General features: G+C 41.5%; 1 protein-coding gene across 17 annotated transcripts in view; it reads left to right on the forward strand.

Moving 5' to 3' along the window:
* The window catches only part of Dlgap1 (DLG associated protein 1), an 826,029-nt gene that overhangs the window by 575,824 nt on the left and 223,685 nt on the right, over positions 1-26,520 (forward strand). For 16 of the 17 annotated variants that reach the window (XM_036172827.1, XM_036172826.1, XM_036172832.1 and 13 more), the window contains one exon: positions 12,448-12,662. In XM_036172827.1, the coding sequence (XP_036028720.1) occupies positions 12,448-12,662 (215 nt within the window). Of the gene's footprint in view, positions 1-2,142; positions 2,217-12,447; positions 12,663-26,520 lie in introns of those variants that run through there. The other variant, XM_036172842.1, reaches the window with a different exon arrangement.

A 26,520-nucleotide genomic window follows, 5' to 3' on the forward strand; every position in this document is an offset into this window, starting at 1 on the left:
ACTAAACTTGTACCATTTTAACAAGATTATCAGACTTTCTGTTCTAAGGGGAAACATCTATATTCATAAGCATTTTAAAATAACTGTACTATTTGTTCATCCCATGCTTATCAGGCTTCATGTTCCCAAGAAATAGAATCACCGCCCTACAAATTAGACACATAGTGAGCGAGTGTATAACACTGACAGCTGATGGGCTAGCTGAGTGATTTGTGAGCAAACAGCACAATTTGGTTTTGGTGAATGACATGTCTGTGTCTGGGTTTCAACAGAAACCCAACAGGAAGACTTCTGATCCATCTCTGCTTCTGAACACCCAGTCAAGAATTCTAGATTTCTTCAGAGAACTCCATTTTGGAACAAGGAACTATACTTAACACCCACACGTGATGTGGTGGACAGACACAGCCCACCCCTGACTATAGATAGCAGTGATAGAAAAAACACAATGCTCAGGCAGGCCATTCTGAGTCAATGGCTATGCCTTCAATGTGCCCAAAAGCAAACAGCTTCATGAAAACCACTAAGGGCTCCAAATTATCCTCTTCTGTAGCCAGTGGAAACAAGTTTATCTGCCACAGACAAACCCTGGGGCTGTTGATTTTTGAACTCTTTTAGAATGTTTTGGATTTTCCTTGCATTTCACTAAATCTTATGGCTAATTTTAATTGTTGGGTGGGGTGCATTCTGTCTGTTACTTCAAGCTCTTTGGGTTCTTCCAAGCATCTAATAGTCATTATTTGTCAAATTTTTCAAAATTGAAAAAAAAAGCATTTCAAAATATGTCCTGAAAATTTAATTCTTGATCTCATGATTAATGAAGACTTGTTGAAGTGGAGGTCAGAATCTTGTTTAGACAGGATGGTGTGGTAGACGGAAAATAGAAATCTGACTGTCATGTAGAACATTTATTTTAAGTCCCTTGATAACATGAAGTCTCGATGTTCTCATTTTTGCAATGGGATTTGAAGCAACATAGGTTTGACAGTATGTTAGAAAATGCTCATATAATTGTGGTTATAAAATGGCTACCTTCAGGGCCTAAATCTTCCTGCTTCCCTATTGCATTACTCAATCAAAGAGAAAATATTTTTGCCCAGCATTCCAAGCATTGAACAGGCTTAGATCATGCACACAGCTCTGCAGCAGAGCAATAAAGCAAAGTACAATGAACAAAGCAATGTACTGATCGGCTTGGATAGGTAGCATCCAGCACACAAGTGGTACACAGACATACATGCAAACAAAACACCCATACATATAAAATAAAAATAAATAAATCTTTAAAAAATATGTTCACTTTCCCTTCTGCCCCTTCATATAGTCCACTGGAAGCCAGTATCTCAGCTACTATGTCTTGATTGTGTCACAAAGGCTCAGCCCAACGGTCCCTTTCTCTCATCATCTGGCACCTTGATAACCCTTCCCAGCAGCTCCCAGAGGCCTTTGGATACTCCCACAAATACAGTTTCACCCACTAGGGGACAGGGTGTATGGGAACAAACTCTAACATTAGGTAATTCAGCTGCCACAAGAGTTAGTGCCCAACTCAGTTTGACATGCTTCAAAGCTCTTCTCACTCTTTTCCTTATTTATCCTCCAAACCTCCTGACTCAGTAGTTAAAACTTGTAAGTTTCTTTGAGGTCAGACACTGTGTTTCATAAAATGCTTTGGGCATATTTACCCAAAAACTTTTATGGTGCTAGGGGCCCTGCAGACAAGTATAAGTGTTTGTAGGTAAAAATAATCTCAGAAAGTCACTCAGTGAACAGATCTCTTCTATTCCATAGCACTGCTCACCAAGCTCTCTTCTCTTGAGAGCATTTAAGAACATGAAGAAGGCACTTTAACAAGGGGTATAACCCGTTTTAAGCAAGGTAGGTATTCACACTTGCCCTTAAGAGTTAACTGTAAGCGAAGCAAACTCAGTCACACTCCAGCCTTGGACTTCCATAGGAGTAAAGACGGGTGGTTGCTAGGGAGATCAAATCCTATTTGGGTAAGGACAGTCTTACAGACAGCCTAAGGATCTGCCTATCATGTCATTGTAATTTTCCTATTCCTGCTCTCTTTTTCCTTCTGCTGCTTTTGCTATGAGAAGAGCAAGCTAAAAAGGCTGCAGGGACACTTAAGCCAAGTCGTATTTGTCAAGGTGAAAGCTGTGTGGAGCAGGAAAGCAGTTCTCCCAGCCACAAAGAAGATGCGAAGGAGCAGAGTGAGTAGGGAATCTGAGAGCCACTAAAAGTGCTTAGAAGGCCAGTGCATCGCAGCCACCTCTGTGGGCAGCTGTCCCCATAGCCAAGCCTTCCTACCAATGCTGGAGCACTGTTGGGATGCTCAGAGTCACTGTGACCAATGTGACTGTCCTGAAAGTCTTCTGATCCCCCCCTCCAGCCACACCCCTTCTCACACACATAACAACTGGGCAGTTTTTGTTTGAGCCATAACGCAGACAACAGCGGTAGAAGAGTCACAGAACTGATGCAAAGGCCAGCTCACTTCCCACTTACTTTAAGTACTTACTCTTTTACCAAAGCTAGAAAATTAGTGACAAGATAATATTTGTGATTATTTTTAATAGTTATATTTCATTTTTAAGTGCAGTTCAATGGGAGCGTGCACTCTGTTCTCTTTTTTCCTTTTCCTTTTTGTAGTTTATCTGTTCATCACTCGATCGTGATGTATTCATCAGAGGCTGGGTGATGCTGTTAAAAGCTTTGGTGCCAGACAGCAAACCTCTTGTTCGTTAGGATGACCTTGGAAAATCATTTCACCTCTTATGAGTCTCAGCTTTTCGAGATCAGAACAGAAACGGCAATGCCTGTTTTACAGGATTGCTGGATGGTGCTGCCCCCAACCCTGGGAGATTATTCCATAATTGTTAGATTTTTCTGTAGATAGTAGATTCCCCACCTCTGCTTTCATAAATATAAGCTCTTGTCCTGCAACTGACCTTTGGTCATAAAGCTCAGAAGGGCTAGTTCTGTTACCCCCTCAGCCAAGGCCAAGCACCACCATTTACCCCATAACCTTCACTGAAATATTTTCTTCTTTGGAAAACATCAACAGTGTTACATAAGCCTATCAATGGCACCACCTTAATCCCTACATCTCTTTGTTTTATTGTCTGTAGTCTATCTGACCAGCCAAATACCTGTTATTTCTCCAGCCTCTCTGGCCCCGATAGCATAGAACTCTGCCTTATGTGCCCCACAACTACCAATTCTATCACCTCCCCAGGAAAGCCCCAACCTACCCTTGTGAATTTTCAGGACATACACTCTACTTCAGCTGTCTGGGCTTTCTAAGTGTCTTCATTCCTTTTGTGGCTCTCAGATTTCCCCAAATCTCACACATTTTCATTACTCCAAACCTGACCATCCAACTCCCATCCTGAGATATTCCACTCTCCAGGATGTGCACATGGCTTCATCTCTCAGCCATCGGACCATCATGGGCACTGAATGTCTAACTTGTCCAAGTTTCAGATAACAGCTCAGGACCTGTAGCCAGCTGAAGCAAAGTCTCAAACTCTTGTGCTTTGCCAGGGTCTTTTATAGACAAGCCTTCCTACATCATAAACAGTAATTTTTGTCATTTTTATTCCAAGTCATATAAATTATGGTTCATGTATTAATTTTTTTCCCTGTAAGCTGACCTTAAATCCATATGAAGTTGGATTTTTTTAATATGAAGTGTGTAACTCTGTTGACTATCATAAAGTCACAATTGTGTGTCAAAAATATTTATAAATAATGGAAGGAAAATTCCTCCTGAATCCTAAACAGTAGAACCCAGCTTGAGAATGGGGGGTTCTACAACACTAATCACTAACCTCTCTGCACCCTGTTCTCTTTATTTGATACAAACTATAACAGAAAGTATTAAAAAAAAAACTCTCACCATCATTCAGTTTAGCCGTCAGAATTATAGACATTATGTGAACATACAGGTAGGCTTTTTTGTAAGCATATAACACAGATGAATGCTGAATACAAGTGATTAAATATGGACATTATTACTGTCTCATTTCTTATTTTCATATATATTTTAAAGAGTTGTAAATTGGTCGGTCCTAAGACCCATATTTTTCACATATTTATCATTTCTGAGATGCAGCATATAATCTACAGCAGCAGAGTTCATTGATGGTGTTTCTTTCTTTCTTGTTAGTGTAAAAAAAAAAGTGTCCTGAGGTTGGCGTTGGCATCTTAGAGTTAATAAAATAAGGCATCTCACCTTAGGAAAGTGAAGAGAGGTAAATGCAGGGAGTTTGCTCACCAAGTGGAATAAAGGCTCAACACATCTTTGAAGTTTGAGATGTCCAGCTGGACATAGTAGCCTTGACACACAACCTTCCAAGGTCCCATATGAGCAAGATTTTAAAGTTCTCCTTTGATCCCCTGGAACCAGTATGATGCTCTTTTAACTTCATTTGAGGAAACCTATGGGAGAGGAATTAAAAGCACCAAAAGACAGTCCATTTCCAAAGGGCCTAGAAGATGAATAAATAAATACTTTTTGGTACCCATGGCCAGCCAATTCAGCAGCGCTATGGTCTTACCATAGAAGAAATGCTTGTATTTTTGCATGTGCTTTTTTTACTTAGTCTGTCACAGGCATATCCTTGTACTGGAATATCTAATATGCAAAAAAAATATCATCCTGAAATACTGTCACTCTGTCATCTCCAAGATATTTATGGTGGACTACACTTAAAATATAGCTGTGTTTCCAACCTTTATGCTCACATTTATAAGGTGCTTAAGTTTGTGAACTCCTTAGACAGCTGTTCCCATTTTACAGATGAAAAGACTGAGTCAAAGATGTGATTATACACATAGTTACATGTATAGTAGTAAAAGCTCATGTTGGCAATCACACTTATGCAATAATTTAATAGATTATGGCACTGTTGTAGGCCCTAGAAATAGAAAACAGTGAGATGCTTGCACTTTTTTTATCCTGCTCTTTTCCACCTTGGTGACTACAAGCTGTTGTGAGTCCCCTGACCCCACATATCAGCCTGGACAGCCCTTCTATGTATCAAGCATGCAGGTCTTAGGACCAGTGTTCTTTAAAGAAATCTTAAAATTAAAAAGAAAGAAAGAAAATAGGTCCCACTGGGGTTCTTGTAACCTAAAGTTTCTAAACCCAAAGAGACATTATACAGTGCCATTGGGAAGCCAGAAAGCCCACCCACCTGAACAGGACAAACAGCTTTAGAATACTTCCTAATGGGGAACTACCCCTCAGAACTGCTAGTGTAGGCAGTCTGTTCTGAATTTATGCTCCTGTTTAACATATCCAATTATTTTTGTGTCTGCAGTATCAACGAATGAAACTCTGACAGTCCCCTACCCCCATGGACTGTATAATTCCTCTCACTCCCACACAGTTTTGCCCTTGTAACTCAAAACCAGCCATAGACAAGATATAATCACCGGCCACGACTGCGTTCCAATAAAGCTTTCTTTATAAAAGCACATAGTAAGCTATATTTAGTCCCCAAGCTATAGCTCACAAACCCCTAAGTAAATAGACCAGATTTGTAGATCTCACAAAAGAAACTAATTTAGGCTGTGATGGTTTAAAGGGGCTTTGGGAAGGTTGAGTTCATCTTTGGAGGAAAATTTGAGATGTGCTAATAAGATAAGTGTGACCTAGATATACCTACTGGCATCGCCTTATATCACTGCCCCTCTGCTCGGTGCTCTATGCCCAAATTGACACTTTTCAGACTTTCGGTTACTCTGAGCTTATTCTTATGCTATAGCATTTATACTGGCTGGACCTAGGTCTTCCTAAGGCTGGCTGCTATGGTTCTCAGATGTCACCCCTTTCAGACAAGAGAGAAACAAGTGAAGACCAGCCCCCTCTAGATACCCTGTCATGTTGTCTCATCTGGTTTCCCAACAGCATTTATTCTTCTCAAATTATCTTGTTCATTTATTTCTCTGCTTATCTGTCACAGCCTCTCCCGGCTATCTGTAAGTTTGAATCGAGTGATGCTGACAGATAAACAATTAAAACTGTTCACAGCAGAAACAGAATAAGAGCGGGAGGCAGGAAGGCTTGGGAAATAAAAGCATGTCCCCTTAAGTGGTCAGCTTCTAGCTCTAGACCCTGTTGGCAACATCTGATTACAGTCACTGGTTAATGGTGGTGAGCCCTTCAATGTCTCAGTGACGACAGGCAGCTTCAGTTCTAGACTTCAGATAGGAAACTCGCATAACTCCTCATTTTAGCAAAACCCTCAGATAGGCGTGGTGGCACATGCCAGTCATCACAGCACTGAAAAAGGAAGGCTGAGACAGAGGATTGTGAGTTTGAGGACAGCCTGGGCTACACGGCAGATTTCAGGCTAGACTGAGCTATTGAGAACCTGCCTCAAAAATCATTAAAAAAAAAAAAAACAGAGGGGGAAGACAGACAGTGGTGCTACACCCCTTTAATCGCAGCACTAAGGAGGCAGAGGCAGGTAGATCATTGTAAATCTGAGGCCAGCCTGGTCTACTAAGCAAGTTCCAGGAGAGCCAGAACTGTTATACAGAGAAACTCTGTCTTGAAAATAGATGATAGATAGATAGATAGATAGATAGATAGATAGATAGATAGATACGTATGTACGTACATACATACATACATACATAGACAGATTTCTCTATTAGAATGTTAGTGATTAAACACAAGCATTTAAAAGCAAATAGTCTTTCCTTATGATCTATCACAATTATCAAACTGAACCTGTAGGAGACTGTTTTGTGTGTTATTTCTGTAGTTGGGCCCATCTGCCTCCTGAGCTGGTTCAGACATGCAGGACCACCTGCTGTCCCACCCGTGAACAATGCCCAGGCACTTGCCCCTCTGCCCTTTTTTAACAGGACTTCCAGTTCACGAGACCGCCCCCACCTTTAACAGCATAGCCCTTTTCAGACGGTGGGCGGGATTAACCTTCTCTTTAGATTTCCCGAAATAGTTTTCTGTGCAGTTGTGGAGAGCAGTTAAGGAGACTCGTTGATGCAAGCAGCAGAAAACAAAACAGCAGGTCAGCAGTGGTGGCACACACGTTTAATCCCAGCACTCCGGAGGCAGATCCAGGTGGATCTCTGTGAGTTCAAGGCCAACCTGATCTACAAATCGAGATCCAGGGCACCAAAACATCACAGAGAAACTGTGTCTCGAAAAACCAAGAATAAAAGGAAAAGAAAACAGCAGGTCAACCAGGGAGAGAGCAATGGAAAGGAAAAACAAGAGCGCTCCTAGGATCCCTTTAGCCCTGGTGGTCTGAAGGCTGTTTGCAGTGAGTGCTAGGCTGTCCTCACAGAGGTGAGCCACACAGTGCAAGCAAACCTGAAAGCCTGTCTAGACCACACGTGTCAGTCAGCATAGGGCGGGATGCTACCTGGTGTAGAGACTTATCACCAAAATCTAAACCATTAACTACTCCTAGCCAGAGTTTCTAGAAAAGAAAACGAAGAAGCAACCTCATGCCTGCCTGAAAATCTGTAGATGTGCATTGGACTGTGCCTTCTCAGGGATGAAAATTCAACTTAGAAGTGAAAAGAGGAAATCCAGGCTATCACAGCAACCTTAGACTAGGTCAAAGGAAGAACTACCACCTCACAACTATCTATCTTTTCTTTCTGACTAAAGAAGGGTAACATTGCACTCTTTGGACTCTTTACAGAACAGTATGCTTTCTTCTACAACTATGTCCCTCTGAGATGTCCCTCTTTCTTTGAAGGGTTTAGACACACACACACACACACACACACACACACACACACACACACAAACATGCACACACACACATACACACGAGAGAGACAGACAGAGAGAGAAAGACAGAGAGACAGAGACAGAGAGGGAAAGAAAGGGGCTGTTAATTACAGCAATTTTGCTCATCCTAATAGTTCAGCAATAGTAGTTTTCTTCTCCAGGGTCTGCATTTTCTACATCTGTATTTTTTCAGAACTAACTTCTTTGTTATTTTATGTGAAATCTTGCGATAATGCTGCCTTTAGGTAGGTGAATAATATGCTAATATTTATGCTCCACTCCAATGGAAGTCACATTGGTACAATTCTTTCACCACTATCATTTCAAAAGAATGATTAATTGAAAGGCACACAGATTAAACACTTCTCAGCCTGTTCCCCTAGCAACGATTGCAGACTATTTTTCCTGAAGCCTAGGTTTCTGCCTCGAGCTAAGTTTGCAAAGCACCTGAACAGAAATTGGCATATTAGCTAATCAGTTTGTCATTCATCTCTAATGTATTCCAGAAAGCAACACTTATGAACCTTACATCAGGGTTGAGAAATGGTGAGGGACAGGTCATCAGTGACCCTGGCTTGTTAATTTTTAGGATGCAATTGCTAAGCTGATGATGAGAATCTGAACATGATTGTATCTGTGCAATGAGTCACTTACCAACTGAAGGAAAACAAGATTGTTCTCATCATTTATAATTTTCTGAGAAATCCTTGTTGCTGTGGTGATCCTGAGGGCTTTTAGCTTAGAAAATGAAAAGTCTACATTGCTACTAGCATGGTTAGTAAATAACAAATGTATGTGATGAACTAGGACTGTGTCAAGGACTGAAACTATACAGTTCAACAGGTGAAACAAAGCACAGCCCAGAAAGAAAATTTCCATCAAATACTGGCCAAGAGTAAGGCCCAGGCACTACCCTGTTGAGACTCTGCCCTTCACATCTGTAATGTGGCCTAGTTCCATAGACTGGGTTCACTCCATTATAAAATGAAGGAAAAACAATATCACTGCTTCCCTGTGTGGATCAAAGAAACCAACAGAGCACACTTCAGACAGTATCTGCACACCATGAGCTCAGCACAACAATGTGGAAGTTGTGATAGGAAGACCCTACTCCTGAAGTTAGCACGTACTTTGATCACAGTAAAGAACACAGAAATGACACTGGTACTGACCTCAGAGCTTCCTCCATGGTGACTAGCTTTTATAGTACCAGAAAGTGCTATTCAGGCTAGTTGGGGAGAAAAGACATCAATGGATATGTAACGACCAGCCTAGAAAGATAAATCCATTGGTACAATAGTGGCATGCATAGTATGGAGATAACCAGCATCTTTCTGCATGGATTGAAGGCCTACTCCAAAGGAAGAAACTCATACTTTGTACTGGAAACATGCCAAAAACCCATTCTTGAGGAGTTCATAGGCCCTAGGAATGAACCTACTACTACTATTTTGCATAGCATCAAACTGTCTCCCAAAAAGTTACCTTTTTCTCCTTTTATTGAAAATAGATTCTTTTCTCATACAATATATCTTGATTACAGTTTCCCCTCCCTATACTCCCAATTCCTCCCCACCTCCCCTTCCATCCAGACCCACTCCCTTTCTGTCTCCCTTTAAAAAAAAAAAAAGAAAAGAACAGGCTTCTAAGAGATAACAACCAAACATAACAAAATAAAATGTGAGATAAAAACCATCACATTGAAGTTGGCCAAGGCAAACCAACCGAAGGAAAAGAGCCCCAAGAGCAGGAACAAGAATCAGAGACCCACTCATTTGCATATTAAGGGGTCCCATAAAAATACTAAACTGAAATCTATAATATAAATGTAGAGGACCTGTGTAGGCCCTGTTTTTGCTGCTTCCATCTCTGTAAGTTCAGTGGATGGTTCAGAGGGCCTTGTTCTCCTGGTGTCCTCCATCCCCTCGGACTCCTAACCCTCTTTCCACCTCCTCTTCTGCGGAGTTCAGCTCTCACCCCTTGTCGGGGAAGCTTCTTTTTACATAAGATGGCAGCTAAAGCCGAGATTCCCAACTGGTCAGAGTGTGGAGAACACGTGACTGTAGAGTCCTCAGCCTTAAATGGGATGTCTGTATTGTACCCCTTACCCATTGCTTGGGAAATAAGCAGGAAGAGGGGATGGAAAGATTGTAAGAACTAGAGCTTTGGTAAGCCTGCTAAGAAATAATCAATGTCTTCTGGACATGGCAAGGCTGTGGTACTCATGAACTCACAGTGGCTCTCGATACCTGCCCAAGATCAAGCCAGTCAACGTTCCAGCATGGGCGAGAAGAGGCTCACAAGGCCCCACCCCTGGATAAGGGGCTCTTAGCAGTCAATGGCATTTTGATTACACAGCAAAGCCCATGATTTAAGGAGGAGAGAACAGTGCTTCTGATAGTGAATGTGTAATTTCACTTTCCTCAGTGGATAAAATTTAGAAGTTTATATCTAATGTAGGTAAGAGTCATCCTGAACAATTTTCTTAACACTTTTAAGCTTCAAATTCATAGACTATTTCTTGTAAAAGCATTCTGATTTTTGAAGTTCAGCGAGAGCACTTTTATGTTTTCCAGATTTTTTCTTCCAGATACATCTGTGTTATTTTTTTTCTTTAATGTTTTATACAATATATTTTGATCAGGTTTCCCCTTCCCTAACTCCTCCCAGATCCTGTCTACCTACCCAACTTTAGTTTTCTCTCTCTCTCTCTCTCTCTCTCTCTCTCTCTCTCTCTCTCTCTCTCTCTCTCTCTCTGTGTGTGTGTGTGTGTGTGTGTGTGTGTGTGTATGTGTGTGAAAAAAACAGCATACAAAAAGGAATATCAAACCAATAAAACAATAAAAAAAGATAAACATTGCCAAAACAAATGCAATCAATAACCCACTGGCCAGCAACTTCTGGACAAGGGGACTCCCTGGAGTGAGACAACCTGAGCATTTTTCAATCCCAAGGCTTCCCTTGTGTCCTTTGTCAGCTCTCTGAGCCCCAGCTTTTCATAGGAAAATTGCAGAAAGAAAATAAAAGCACAGAGTTACACTGATAAACTGAGTCACTGGGAACAAATTGCTCAGCAAGGTCACACGTGGGTGGTGAGCTGCCATGTCACTTTCCGTAACTAGGAACTATAAGCATCTAAATATGCAATCCCCATATGCAAGGAGCTGATGTTTTATCCCTGAATATGGTGGTACCCACCTTTAATCCAAGAATACAGGAGGCAAGTGGACTGAGAGTTCCAAGCCAGCTTGGGCTACACAGTGAGTTATTGGCCCGCTCATGAGACCCTAACACACATATATGTATACATACATGCATGCATACATGCATACATATATGTGTGTGTATGTGTATGTATATAAATGTGTATGTATTCATTTGATCTTATCATTGCAAACCTGACCAGTTCAATGGAGCCCCTCCAGGTCTCTTTCCCCCATTTTCATTACTGACAGGGCCATGCTTCTAGCATCTCTTTAGTGCATATCCCATTATGGCACGGCATCTTCAACTTGTAAGCATGTTGATTTAGAGGTAGTCCTGTGTTTATGTATCTGCTCATCCCTATTGTAAGCATGTCAGTGGTAAAAATCAGCTCCCCCCACCCCGTCTCCCCTCCCCCCTCCCCCACCCCTGGTTTGTCTCTTGACTGAGCCCTGTACAGGGTACGATGCATTGTGGGCTCTTTTTACTTGCTGAAGGATAAAGCCAGTGGTTTTTATGTGTTTCTTTCACCAATGGATGAAGAATGAAGCTAAATAGGAACTAGATTGAGTACTTGCTGAAATAGAAACAAAACAAAACAAAGGAATTGGAAGTAATGTCACCATGTAATAAATGTAAAACAGAATATATAAGCCCTGCTCAGCTTAACAAATGGTTGTAGGAAATATGAGAAAGCATCCTCTGTGTGGACTCCATAGTGAGGAATGCAGAACAGGATCCAGCAAAACTTGAGGGTAAAGACGCTGACAGCTAACTCTCCCAAGTTGTAGACCAAGCGGGATGGCAAACAGGGAGACGCTTTCAGTAAGCATAGTGTGTGTTGTGTGTGCATGCTGGGGAGGCCAGCAAGAACAAATACTGAACAAATAAGGCGATTGGCTATTATGAAAACATTGCTGGAAAACCTCCCCAAAGGTGCTTTAATCAGATCTTCTGAGACCAGATAAAAATTAATAAGAGCTCAAAAAGAGTGGGTGAGTGGAAAGTCAACACAACTGAACAGAGAAGTGGTCAGAAAGAGAAGAGCAGACATGGGTAGTACAGCCGTGAAGTCAGAAAAACCAGGATGAGGCAGAGAACATCCCACGTGCTGATGAAGACAGGTCAATGAAAAGTTCAGATCAAATGGCTTTCCTCTCCATCACATTCTTCCACCTCAGCTGTTATAAGTGTGAGAAAGTTGAGAAGTGTAAGTTACCGGAGCCAGGGGGTTCTACTTTCCAGATGCTCCACGCTTGACTAGGATTGCAACATGGGTGTGCACGTGTTAGAATTATTTTCAAAACGGTTACAGTAAAACAAATATTTAAAAACTAATGTCTAAAAGTTAGATAATTAATCTCTATTCCAGAGTCATTAAAAAAAAAAAAGACAAGGACAAGAAAGACGTTAAAAAGTTCAATTTTATGAAACTGAGCGTCTCTTTCCTATCTGACTAGGTTCCCCAAGATGAATGGACAGGGTACACACCTCGTGGGAAAGATGATGAGATTCCATGCCGAAGGATGCGCAGCGGCAGCTACATCAAGGCCATGGGTGATGAGGACAGCGGGGACTCAGACACCAGTCCCAAGCCTTCTCCCAAGGTGGCTGCAAGAAGAGAAAGCTATCTCAAGGCTACTCAACCCTCCCTCACAGAGCTCACCACACTCAAGTGAGTTATCCTACTCTGTGCCTCCCTTAGCCCCGCCCCCTCCAGTGTTAGTGCCCAGGATCCCTCCCATGCCTAGATGGAGTGGAGCAGGAAACATCCTTCAGATACAGTGGTATAATGACTGGTCTATGGGTTTAGACATTGAATTTGACTTGTAAATACCAGTGTCATCAAAGACAGGGAAATGCAGGTGTACTCTTAACCCCCAAGGGCAATCAGAATGCTTCTGAAAAAAAAAAAAAAAAAAAAAAATTCTGGTCAATGAAAAGGCCTACATACTCCATTTTGGAACTTTTTTTTCAGCCACTAAATGTACAAGGGAACTCATCTTCGGAAGGCTGGGATTTTCAGAAAATTATGCAATGTGATGGAGATGTTTATGTCAGAGAAATGTACAGAATGTAATCATGCTGGGAAACTGGGTAGTGCATGATAGTTCTTGATAAGCAAGTTTGAATTTTGACTCCATACATATTACAGTTTGCAAGACCTTAAAAGTATTTTTATTTGTTTATTTTGAAAAATGTGAGTATGAATCCTTATATGTGTGCTGTTTGGAGAAAAACAACTTTGCAAGGGAAACAACTAAAACTCTTTTTTTTTTTTTTTTTTTTTTTTTTTTTGAGACAATGTCTCACTATGTTGCCCTGGCTGGCCTAGTGCTCACTGTGTAGTTCAGGCTGACCCTGAACTCACCTGAGATCTGCCTGCTTCTGCCTCCTGAATGCTAGGATTAAAGGCCTTGCCACCACACCCGGCCCAGACACTGATTATTTCAAACAGACCTAATTTTTTATATTGTTTATAGAGGGTAATCAAAGCCTTAGAATGTAGAACCATTTGGACCTAAAAGATACATTGTGGGTAATTAGTATTTTTAAAGTTCCCTCTTTGTAAAATACATGCAACTTGCCTAGGTTACAGAGTGAAATATTAATATACAGATAAAGCAGAAAAGGACAAAGCAGCTGAGTTAAGATATAAATGTGAAAATACAAATCAGATTATTGATCAAGGACAGTGAAAAGCAGCTGACTAATCTATAACAAGAATTACTTAAGTAACAAAGGGCATAAGGAACGAGGCAGGAAAATCTAGTCTTGGGTCCTTTTCAAGGGACCATATGGAATTGCTGTGAAGTCTTTTTAATTGAAGATTAGCACTGATACATTAGTTAGCTAAACCACAAAGAGAAGCTGTTCTTTCTACCCTTCCCATGCCTGTGTTCCTTCACTCTGATTTGGTGTCATCCCAAATACAGCACAAACAACCAATTTACCGATTCCTAGCACAGGAAGTTAGACATGTTGGGATGTACACCTGCCAAAACCTGCAGAGGTCAAGCCTTCCTTGTTTCTTCTGGATTCCGGTTGAGGCCAGCAGCACTTGGCATCCCTTGGCTGACATTCTATCACTCTCATGACACCAGCCATAGCATTAGGGGCCTCCCTAATCACCCTCATGTAACTTGATTCAATCTGCAAGACCCCTTTCTTCCTTCGAGTATTCACAGATACTGACAGTGTATCTGTCTGGGGGATGTGAGTCAGCCTACAGCGTGACTGCAAGATAGAAGCTGGTTGTGGACATTTGAAAAGGGAAACAAATCTCTGTTGAATTTTGACACACCTGCAAGAGACACAAAAAAAATTAAATAGTAAACTGATTTTGTGAGGAAAAAAAAAAGAAAGATGGTGAGCCAAAGTGTTGTGAAGTAAGGGTAGCCAGAGAGCCTGGCCAAGTGTGTGTGTGTGTGTGTGTGTGTGTGTGTGTGTGTGTGTGTACATATATATTGTAGGCCTTAAAATATCTCTCTACAAGAGATAATAATTGTCACAGTCATGGTGTGAAAAGACAAGTGAAGGCAGGCGGAGGGCAAGAAGTCACATTAGTCCTTCAAGCTTATCTGAAATGAAGAGGTGAGGATGGGCGGCCTCCAGCATCCTCCCCCATCCAGAGCGTCCTGTCAGGTCATCTGCAGGACATACTGGACACATTAACTTAGTGACACCTTGGGCCTTAGGTGATGGCATACAATGATTGCTACTGCTCACCACAATACACAGAGATGAGGTGAACAGACAGGAGAAGGGCTGTGAGAATAACGAAGAAAGCCTTGGGGAGGCGGGAGACAGGAAGATTCTGAACTCAGCAGATTCTGAACACAGCATTCCCTATCTTGCACTAGGGACATTCTACTGAAAACTTCCCAGAAACACATCCCTTGAAATTAATTCTCCTTTGCTTTCTACATAATACTCATTCACTAACTTCGTATCTAGACATCCTTATTCTTTTATTCTCCAGAAGTTTTAAGAGCAGAAAGAGACTCTCAAAGAGGCAAACAGTGACTGTTCACTGGTGTGTCCAGCTTTATGACATTGTGACGTGCTGTCATCTACAAAGTTCATGCTCAAGAACCGTGTAATTGAGTCACCAAGAAATGTCAATGTTTTAAGTAAGTTTATGGGTTTTTTGGGGGTGGGGAACACTCATCTGAGACACATGTAGTCCATAGACCACAGGTCAGATACTCCTGGAGGAGGATGTTGACGTCAGTGAAATGCTCAAATTGAGTGTGAGTAAGTGAGGGCTATTTCTAGTCTCCAGACTGATGGAAACTCAAAATGGAAATCAGTTTATTCACAAATTTAAAAATATATATTTTTCATTACTCAGTGTAGAGTTTCATCAAACCTTCTCTGTGTTGAACCCTATGCCTCAGCAGGCCAGAGAATGTCTGAACACTGTAAAATCATGCCTTTCTTCTCTGTGTAAACATGACATTCCCCACAATTATTCCTAAGTCTACTTATCAGCATTAATTTCTCCCTGTCCTGTTTCATGAGTCCCATGTATTACCACAGTCTACATATTATGTTTCCATCATACTTAGTCACATATGATCATTTGCTGATGTCTAGTTTAACCATATTGAAGGAGAAAAAGTCAAAAGTGTCATGATTTGGACTCAATCCTGTCTTATTTCTTGGTGGTGTTTTGACTGGAGTCATTATTTTTCTAGAATTTTGAAGCTTTCAGTCTCTCATGCAAAAAAAAGATACCCAGATCCTGGAATTCTAGTTCCCCCAAAAAAGAAAACTATATTTATGTTCCTACTTCTTTGACATTTAAGTCAATTTTTTTTCCTCCTTCCTCCTCAACAATTCACAGCTTTAGGGATGAATCATAGACATGAACCAGGATAACTAAAATTAGTCAAGTGGGACAGGGACAACATCTCTTCTTAGGCTTTCTACTCCCCTCTTCTCTCGGAGCTGGAGAGAGCACTCCTACTCTTCCTTCTTGTTTTCCTAAAGCATCTCCAGAATTTGTTTATGCATCAGCTCCTTAATGTTAGCAACTAGGTCTTCAGCACACAAACCCCACAGGCAGGTGAACATTCTGGAACCATGAGAAGACTTGGCAGTGGGCTTGCCAAGCTCCGTAGTAACTCCTGTCTGAAAGCCACTGTCTCTCTCCCATTCCTCTTCCTCGTCACCCCACTGACCCTTCACTTCATCCCTAGCTTCTCCTTCTTCTGTGATGAACTGACAGCGCATCTGTAATGGTCCCAAGAAAATTATTATAATGTTTTCCCAGGAAGCTTCTTGAATATTCAATGATAAATTTTCAGGCAAATAAGGAAGAAGCTTGGGAGCTAGAGTTTCTTCAAAACACATCCCCGCATTTCAGCTCTGAAAAAGAACATAGGTCTTTTATCTGGATTCTTTATAATTTGGTTGTTCTCCAAGCTAGACTGCAGACTGCTATAATGGTTGGTTAAAATCATGCCCAACAAGTCTTGACTTTTATTTCACTCAAATATGCCATAGAAGAAATGTTCTAAAATGATACTAAGTGAGCTACCCTTTAAAACATTCTAAAAGTAGGTTGAGTTTGTTGACACATGACTAATCCCAGAAGTCAGGGGGCAGAGGCAGATAGATCTCTGTGACCTATGTAGAGAGTTTCAGGCCAGCCAAGGCTATATCATGAGATCCTATCTCAAGAAAATGACAACAACAACAAATAACAATAATAATAATAATAATAATAATAATAATAATATGAGATACTCTAAAGTTAAGTTCGAACACCCAGTAATCCAAAGCAAATAATGCTTGAAAGTTTCCTCATATTTTTTATCCCTTCATCCCAGCATTAGGTGAAAAAAACTTCACCTGGTGGGAAATAGCTTCTAAACCACTGAGGAAGGCCCCTGGCTTTATAATAGAACAATTTACATAAAGTGACAAGTGACTTCATAGGGGTTCATGTCCAGTCTTGTATTTCAGATGGCTTATCCTCTTCATCTTTATTTATTTCCCAACTCCTCACTTTTTGAAAGATAAATTAATTACTAATCTCTTGTTGTGACCAAATAGACAACAAAAAAGCAACTCACGGGAGGAACAGTTCATTTCAGCTCACAGTTTGAGAGGGCATGGTCCATCCTAGTCAGGAGATATGGCCAAGCTCACAGCATCTGGAATTCCTTCCATCTGGACAGTCCATAAAGCAGAGAGCTATAGCTGGCCCCCTTTTCCTCTTTTGTTCAGAATGGGAGCCTGTTCCATGAGGTGGTATTACCCTCAATATGGATGACTCTTTCTCCCCCTTAAACTCCTCTGACTACAGCTGTGGTTAATATATTGTGTACCTTAATAAACTTATCTGGGCATCAGAGTACAGACAGAGAGGCCAAATGATGGTGACACACACACCTTTAATCCTATCACTCAGGAGGCAGAGATCTGTCTGGATCTCTGTGAGTTCAAGGCCATACTGGAAACAGAGCCAGCCATGGTGGCACACACCTTTAGTCCCAGAACTTGAGATCTCATGACCTTGCTTGGGAAGGACACATGCCTTTAATCCCAGGAAATGATGGCAGGAAGCAAAAAGGTGTATAAAGCATGAGGACCAGGAACTAGAGGCTTTTAGGCAGTTCAGCTGAGATCTTTTCTGGGTGAGGACTCAGCCTTTCAGTTTGAGAATTCATGGAAACAGCATTAGCTGAAGAGTTGGCAAGGTGAGGTTGGTTGTGGCTTATTCTGTTTCTCTGATCTTTCAGCTTCACCCCAATGTCTTGGCCCTGGTTTTTTTTTTAATTAGTAAGACCATTTAAGATTCATGTTACATACAGCCTTACAGATATTCTCATAGCTGTGCCTCCAAGATGATTCCAAATTCAGTCAAGATGACAAACAAGATGAGCCATCGTACTTGGTGAAATGTTGAGCATCTCTTTCCTTTTGGCTAATGGCTCAATATCTCTGAACAAATCTCAGGCTTTCAGCATGAACGGAAGCTCTAAGCTGACTCCTCCATACCTAGGCTGTGGCAGCCAACATTAGTAGATCCCAGTACTGATAGTTGAACATTAGACTCCCTTAGCCTGGACTCAATGACCCTTGTTGATGTAGATGTCATTGCTCATCTACATGTAAGGTCTCTGAGGAACTTCTTGGCACTAATGAAGAAAATATAAGGATGAAGCATAGAAAAAAAAAAGTTTATTCACAATTTAAAGACAAAGGAAAACAGTATTGGCAAGTAAAATGGCTTTGAGAAAGGCCAGTCTTCAGCTTCAACTTTAAAATGAAGGTCTGTCTCAAGAGTGTAAAGACTTGTTTGTCTTTGTCTAAGTTTCTTTTTTCTTTCTAGACGCACTGTGTCCTGGCTTGTTCCTCACACTCCACATGCCCCTCCTACCCACCGACTGTTCTTCATGTTTCTCTTCCCAGAAAAGGAAGAGGGTGGAAGAGACTGGAGCATTGCTAGTTTTTTTAACCAAAGATATGAGCCATATTTAAGAACACAGCAATATACATCATCCATCTCAGTCCTGAGTATGTGAAATGCCTCTGCTCTTCTGTTGTCTGGTCTCCCCAACTCTTTCCCACTCCTCTCAGCACTGTGACAGAAACTAGCTCGCACTCCATACAGTCGTAGGGGACAGAAAAACACAACCAGACACTACACATTGTAAATTTACATCCTCGGTGACAATAATACTTGCTTTCACTGTCCCCAGACTTTCCAACTCCCTTCTCACTTTCCAAAAGAATAAGTGGGGAAATGTTAAAACAGGAGCATCATTCTTGCACACAGACATATTAGATCCATTAAACCCCTGCTGGAATGAGCCATGACTGAACAGTGGGAAAAAACTAGTGCAAGGAATGGCCTGCTGCTCCAATCCCTGGTCACCAGGCGAAGCTTCAGAACACTGGTCCTTCCCTGGGATTTGAAAGCCCACCTTCAGAAACTATTAGTCTGTTGAATATTGTGGTCCATACCCTATCCTATACCTTACTATATGGTTATTCTTTTTAAAGTCTATATTAGAGGGAAATTTACACAGATTGAACTGTCTTGGAATGACCTTAGTCTTGGTACAAGGAGAAGCATGTATGTGTGTTTAATGGGTGTGAAAAGAAGCTTGAATACACAGATTAAAAAGCAAAAAAAAAAAGATATTTACCTCTTTTTTAAGATTCTTTTTAATAATTTTTAATTATATGTATACATGTGTGTCTGTGTGGGCACATGAGTGCAAATGTCAGCAGAGACCAGAAGAGGGCATCCGATCCCCTGGACCCAGAGTTAGGGATGGCTGTGAGCTACCTGATGTGAGTTCTTGGCGCTGAACTCAGGTCCTCTGGAGGAACAGTAAGAACTCTTACGTGCTGAGCACATCCCCAGCCCAGATATTTATATCTTTACAAAGGTCTCAGTACGTTTTACACACACACTTTCGTTTTGATCACCATAACTCTTTACATGTGATTTAGATACTTTTACCGGGGTTCACTGGAGTCTCACTGAGACTAAATAATTTGTTCAAGGTGAACTCTCAAGTACAGTAAGAGTTAAGATGTGAGCCTGTGTGCTTAATGAAGAAAAGACAGAGAGTTGGGTGGAATGGACAACTTACTAAAATCACAGTGAACTGTTTATAAGGGGATTTTTAAGGAAGGGAAAAATAAAGTCAAAAGTGTGTAAACAGCCCAGGAAAAAGAGACACTCAAATAAGATAGTTAAAAATGAATACTGGGTTCAAGGTGGTATCAGAGGCTCAGTGAGGTGAATTCTGATCCAGAAGTATAAGCAGAAGACATGTACTTATGACTAGAAGGAATTTGAGAATGTTCTTCCTCAGGCTTGGCCCGGGATGAAGGAAGGAAAACCAAATGGCTGAAGGATCAGAGGTGCAGGAGGTGTTAGCTGACAGAAGACAGGGGCAGAAGACTCGCTGAGCCTTCTTCAGAAGGCTGCAGATTGGCGTTGTGTTCTTGATGGACTACGCAGAGCTATGTAAACAAAACCAGGGTAGCAGAGAGCTATGAGCAGGGAGGGAACTCAGATTAGGGTTCTAGCAGCAAAAACTCTGTTCCCCCAGATAAAGCTCATCAAGGATGCTGTCCAATCCCCTGTGAATGAGGAAGACTCCTGCTTGCAAAGAGCCTTAATGCCTCTATGCCTTGCCTGTATGCTGGCTGGCAGTCCTTCAATTCAATACCTATATCCCTGTTGAAGTACTGATAGCCAGGTAAAGAGAGCACCCTAGTTATAATTAGATAGTCTCCATGTAATCTACTCATTGACCCATGCAGTAAACTTTTATCCAGTAACTGTACTGTTTAAATCATTTATACTTTTGTTTCAATACTTACACTAAATACATTATTTAGAACTGATATTCCAGATAACACACACACACACACACACACACACACACACACACACACACATATGAACCCAGAGGATTAGCACAACAGAGAGTAAGAAGCTTAAAATTCAGAAGCCAGAGGTATCAGTGTTGACATGTACCTTAGTGCATTTTCTGTTGGTATAACTGAGCACAACAGACTGGGTAATTATTAGAACTGGAAGTTTTTAAGAAATAAAATTAGAAGTTATTTGGCTCACTATTATGGAGGATGGTATATTGGTGAAATTATTAAAGCCACTCCACATAGTTAAAAGGGAGGTTTATTTTGTGTGGTAACTTACAAATGAAGGGATAGGTTACAGGGTCTGGGAAAGGTATGGCGCAGTCCAGTGGTGTTCTCTGGAGAACTCTGCTCGGTCTACCTCCAGCGTCCAGGGTCCCGGAACCAAGAGAGGCCTCTCCTCTCGATCCTGGGTCTTCCGCTTCCTCCCTCAGCCCCACCTTGTGGGCGTGACCATTACCGAAGCCCCAATGGGGGTTGGAACTTCCAGGCCAAGGCTGGGATGGCTACCCACTACAATGGTAAATTCAATCACACAGTGCAGCATCTAGTTTCTTATTTCATCATAACATGGTGGGGAACATCGCAGGAATTATAGCTAGAGTTTTCTCCAGTCCTGCCTGGCCCACAGTCAGGACAAATCTCTCTCACCCACCAGCCCCACAGCCACTCAGACCCAACCAACTAAACACACAGAGACTTATATTGCTTATAAACTGTATGGCTGCAGCAGGCTTCTTGTTACCTAGTTATATCTTAAATTAACCCATATCTATTAGTCTATAAGTTGCCACGTGACTTGTGGCTTACTGGTACCTTACACCTCGCTTGTCATGGCGGCGGCTGGCAGCGTCTCTCTGCCTCAGCCTTCCACTTCCCAGAATTCTCCTCTGTCCTTGTCCGACCTATATTTCCTGCCTGGCTACTGGCCAATCAGTGTTTTATTTATTAACCAATCAGAGCAACACATTTAACATACAGAACATCCCGCAGCAAGGAATAGATATGGCAGGGACACCACAGGCAAAGACAAGGGATACTATCTCCAGTCTTCTTTCTCTTCTGATTAAGCAACTAATACTACCATGGAGGCCCCACCCTCAAGACTTCATCTAATCCTCAACGCCAGATACCATTAACATGGGCCCTTGAAAACTGATGCCAATACATGAACATACATTGTCAGGGAAAGAAGCCATCAAATCATAACAATGGTTTTGTTGGGGATTTTTTTCTGGTCAGAGCAGTCTACTTGGCATAGGGAAGAGAATTTTGATGTGGGTTTTCTTTTTTTTCACTTTTTATTATGAGATGCTATTGTATCAGAAAAGTTCAAGTTTTACTAGTTTTGCTTTCTTCTTGTATCCTTTGAGAAACCTCTTTCCTCATCTTAGACATCACACATGATGAAAAGCTTCTTCAACAGAAATTCCAGCTGGCTGTATAGAACGCAGCCTCTAGCCCTGTTTGGAAGAAACCTATATAAATATGTGTTAACAGATGATGGATTTGGAAGAGCAAGACCATCTATGCCCCCATGTAGCAAACAGAAGAAAGTCAGCACCACAGCCCAGAGTTCAGGTTGCCTACAAGGAAGAGCAATCAAGTCAACACTTAGAGAAGCCCTCCTGAGCAGTCTTGTAAATGCTGTGTTGTGCTTCCCTGGGGGCTTTTGCCAATACTCCTTAGAGTCTTAAGTATGATGAACAAAACATCCACACAAGATTTGTCCAGCATGAGAAGCCTAAGACAGCAGCACAGGGTCACACTGTCCTCCTACCAGGAGTGCCAATCCTACATTCTCAAGATGAGCTTGTGAGATGACATTTCAACTCCCTAAATACACCCATCTCCTCTTAGATCTTTTCTTCCTTTGGTGGAATTGCCACTGTCCAAAATACAGTGACAAAGTATTGTGGGTTTCGCTTCACATGTCTTTGAGCTTTATGGCTTCACTATTTCTCACTTGAATGATTCTGATGAACCAATTTGTTCTCTTTCTATTCTAGCTCTTTCGCCAAAGACTTTCTATGAGGCTACTAAAAAACTCACCTCAGAATCTCATTTTGCCTGTACACAATAGAACGTTCTGCAGCATCAATGGCCACTCTCCTTTGATATCTTTCCTTCTATCCCTCTACACATTTCCTAGGTTTCAATCATAGGGAGGTCTTGATTACTCTGGAGTCTATATTTTTAAGCCTTAGACCTGAGCTAGAGAAGATAGCTAGATTAAAGTGGTTGCTTTCAAACAGTCTTGAAGCCTAAGACTTCCAGCAACTACAGGTGATTCTTTGTACACACTGTATGTTCATCTGGGGTCATTAGAGAACTCTGTTCACCATGGCTACCCATGAATCAAGTGTGGATACTCCACACCAAAAAGCTTAAGCTCACCAAAGAAGAGCCAGAGCAGAAGGCTTTAAAACTTGCAGCTGGAATTGGAACAAGCCACCTCCCTTCCAGTTCCATTGGCAAAAGCTAATAATGACACAACCATGCCTGATTTCAAAGAGCTTGGCAACCTGACCCCACGCTAGGACAAAACCACAAAACACTCTTTGTCAACCAGCTCTAAAGACAACCAAAGCCCATCCTTCTGAACTCTAAACATTTAACTTACTCTCTATCCTGTAAGAAAAATAGATTCATGCTCATCATCAAATGGGAAGAAATCCAGAAGCCTCATCCTCTTCTGGGAAAATATCTGCATTAAATTTTATATCCTGTGGCAGATGTGTGATAATGTGTGCCACAGAGAAGGGGAAATGGTCCAGGTATATCTGTGTGACATAGAGACTCTAAAGGACAAATGGCCTACCTCCCACTATCAAATATAATTGTAAAATAAGAGCAAAAAAGAAAAAAAGATCCCTAATCAACACTCTGACTAGGAAAGAAGACGACGAGATCACAGAAGGCGTGGACCCACAGCGTACCTGCTGGGTAGGATGTTGCAGGGTCTCTGCCTTAGAAAAAGCAGTATTTCTTGATGAAGCTGCAATTCTGTTCCCTGGGAGCAACTTCATGTCTATTGTTCTCCATGTCTCTGAGCCTCCTCTCTGGAAGGACATTTCTGTTATCCTCCTTGACTATATCCATAGTCCACTCTAAGGAACATTTGTTTCCTAAGAGCCCAAGTGGTATTTCAGAACTCCTCCAGAGACATGTCTTTTGATCTAATCTCATGGTTCCTTGAACAGTACAGCTCCATAATACTGCAGAAACCCTCTTATCACTTGTGTCCAGTGAGTTCCTCGAACTGATTACCATACTCACAGGATCCACGTAGATGCATCCTATCGGGGCTTGGATTGTTTGCCTTCTTATCCACTAATTATTCACTTATTCCTCTAATCAGAAGGATCTTCTTAGTTGTATCTTCTTCCAATTTGTCTGAATTGTTCAGAGGGTTAAACAATGGAGAAAGGTGGGCATGTCCTTGAATGGAACTTTGCCACAAGAGGTGAGTCTCCATTCAAAGTTCCTCAGGTTTTGTTTTACCTTCTGGAAGTTAGTTTCCAACCAGTTCCTTGTTCCAGTTCTCAAATGTCTAAATGGTTTATTCTTTCACTGCTACTTGGAAAAGGAGCCCCTTTTTCTCTCAATTTGTTTCTTTCTTAACATTAAGTACCTTGTCAGATGTTGCCAACAGCAACCAACATATGTTATTAACACTATGTTATGAGTTCACTTGTTACATCATCTCTCTTCCAGGTTGTAGAAAACAGCTTACAAAATCACTCCTGGGAAGCATCAATCAACACTTTCTAATGGCAATTGTTTGCTGATGACTACCAAGTCCTGAAACCACAAGGCATATACTTTGAGATTTTTGTCATTCTTGTTGTTACAGGAACATCTTATTTCTGATACCAGCTTATGCCCCAGCAAGAATGGGTTAAGCTGGGCTCTGCTGATAAGCAATTCCCTGATGCTCACAATTTAATTCCTGCTCCACTTATTGTAGTCACTCTCATACTTTAAACGGCAGCAGCTCCACCTTAGTACCTGCTTCCATGGTTGCCAAGTAACAAGGGAATGTGGTAAACTGAGCACCGTTTCCTAAAAGTGGGACACAGCTTGGACTCAAATTTCACTTCTAGAGCAAGCTACACAATCACACCTCATTTCAAAGAGGCAGGGAAGAGTTGTACTACCATAAGCCTAAGAAACTGAGAACTGGGTCTGTTCGGTGAGCAGCATTCACCACACCTCAAGGTCTTCCTTTATGCTCTTCCCTCGCCCTCCCACAAAATACCCAAGCACACAGCCCAGACTCTGATGCTAGATATCTCAATTCAAACACTTTTCTCTGTTACCTCAAGGCACATTATATGGAAAATTATTTGACCATTCTATGCTTTGGCTTCCTCATCAATGATTCAGGGATAAGATTAGTAATTGTGGAGATTTAAGATGATGTATGTGAAGCCCTGAACATATGGAAGATGCGCTGCACAGCTTATCTGCCATCATTGTCCCCATCATTATGTGCTACTATCCCAGTAAGTGCATTTCAAATTCTTAAAATAACAAAGAATAGACTAGATGAATGTTTCCATTCTTCTAAACCTTTCTCTCAAACTTAACCACTTTCCCATGGCCAATATTTCTTCTTCCTAAGAACTCCCAGGGTGAATATCTGTGAAGGTAATTAGCCTTCTTGTGCCCTTTTCTATTATAATTTCTTTCTCCCTAGTGTAGAAGACAAGTAATATTTGTGCATCTTTTGGCACAGGATTAGCCCCAAGCAGATGCTGAATATGTGGTTCCTATGCCACCACCATTTCTGCGTGCCTAAGGGTTTCACACAGTGGCATCAACCTGCAATCCTTGAGGTGAATGGCCATCCAGCCTTTGCCAGAAGTCTTTCTGTTGTACTCTCTCAGATTCTTCAGCATCCCCATGCTTCAGAATCTGTAGTTCTCTAAAAAGCTCTCAACCCTGCTTAGCACTGCCAGCCCACCTGGAGGCTGGAAACTCAGTCTGTCAGGTATGCATTATCGTGTTAAAAATATCTACACAGTATTGTCATCCACTTTGAACATTGGAATATTTCCTTTAGTGTATTCCCTAAGAGGATCCCTGGGGATTCCCTAAGAGTCTATTTGATTAATGAGTCCTTTTAGAATTGGAGAGAGGTCGTCTTCCACGTCCACACTAACTGCTCAGTACTTTGAAAAACTTGTTTGGGAAATCATATAAGCCAAAGAGCAGGAGAGGTGTTTGATCATTTATGCTGATAAATATCACTATTTTCCTTCTCTATGGTTCTCTTTTCAAAATTAATAGTTGCAAATAACTGTTTATTCAGGATTCTCAGTACATCTTGTTTGATCCCAGTGTTCTCAAAAGGAATTGAGTTGACTTTAACAAAAAGATTCATGGGTTTTCTCCCTATCAGCCAATGCCCAGCTCTGCCCAGTGTCTTAAGCTCTAGCCCTCTGTTTTCTGTGCCAACTTGCTTCCTTTCTATGACTCATGGAACCGTGGGGGCTTTTCCCCCAAGCAATCTGGGGACTGCCTGCACCATCTGGACGTTGTTCTTGACTTTCATCCTAGAACCTTCTTTCAGTTCTTTGGATCACTTCTCTTTCCCAGAAAAGGCAGAGCTGAGAGCTCTTGGCATAGATCTAGGTTACCAAGTACATGTGACATCGCCTATACCTGAGTCATCCCTGGACCAGACTTCAGAAGAAGTTCTTATTCTGTTCATGGTACGGATATTTAAGATTTGGCTTATCCTAGAGCCTGTTTCTTCAGAACCTTAGATTAAAGAGCTAGTTGAGAACCACTGATTGGCTTTCCTTACTCAGTGAAGAAAGGTTATGTCATGACTCAAAGATACTTGCTGCCAAGCCTGAGAAACCTGGGTTCAATCCCCAAGACCTACATAATGGAAGGCAAGAACCTACTCTCCCAAACTGTTCTCTGACCTCCACACATTTGTGGTGGCACACACACAGTAAATAAATAAACATAATAAAAGTGTGTTTAATAGGAAGGTATGTCAGAGTTTTAGATGGAGAAAAGCTAGAGATGTGCATAGCTGGCTGTTAGTCAGTGTATTCCTTTTGTACTTGATATTGGAACTGAATGCCTCGCATAGACAA

This window comes from Onychomys torridus, chromosome 23 (assembly GCF_903995425.1).
Source record: "Onychomys torridus chromosome 23, mOncTor1.1, whole genome shotgun sequence".
In the NCBI taxonomy this organism is placed as follows: Eukaryota; Metazoa; Chordata; class Mammalia; order Rodentia; family Cricetidae; genus Onychomys; species Onychomys torridus.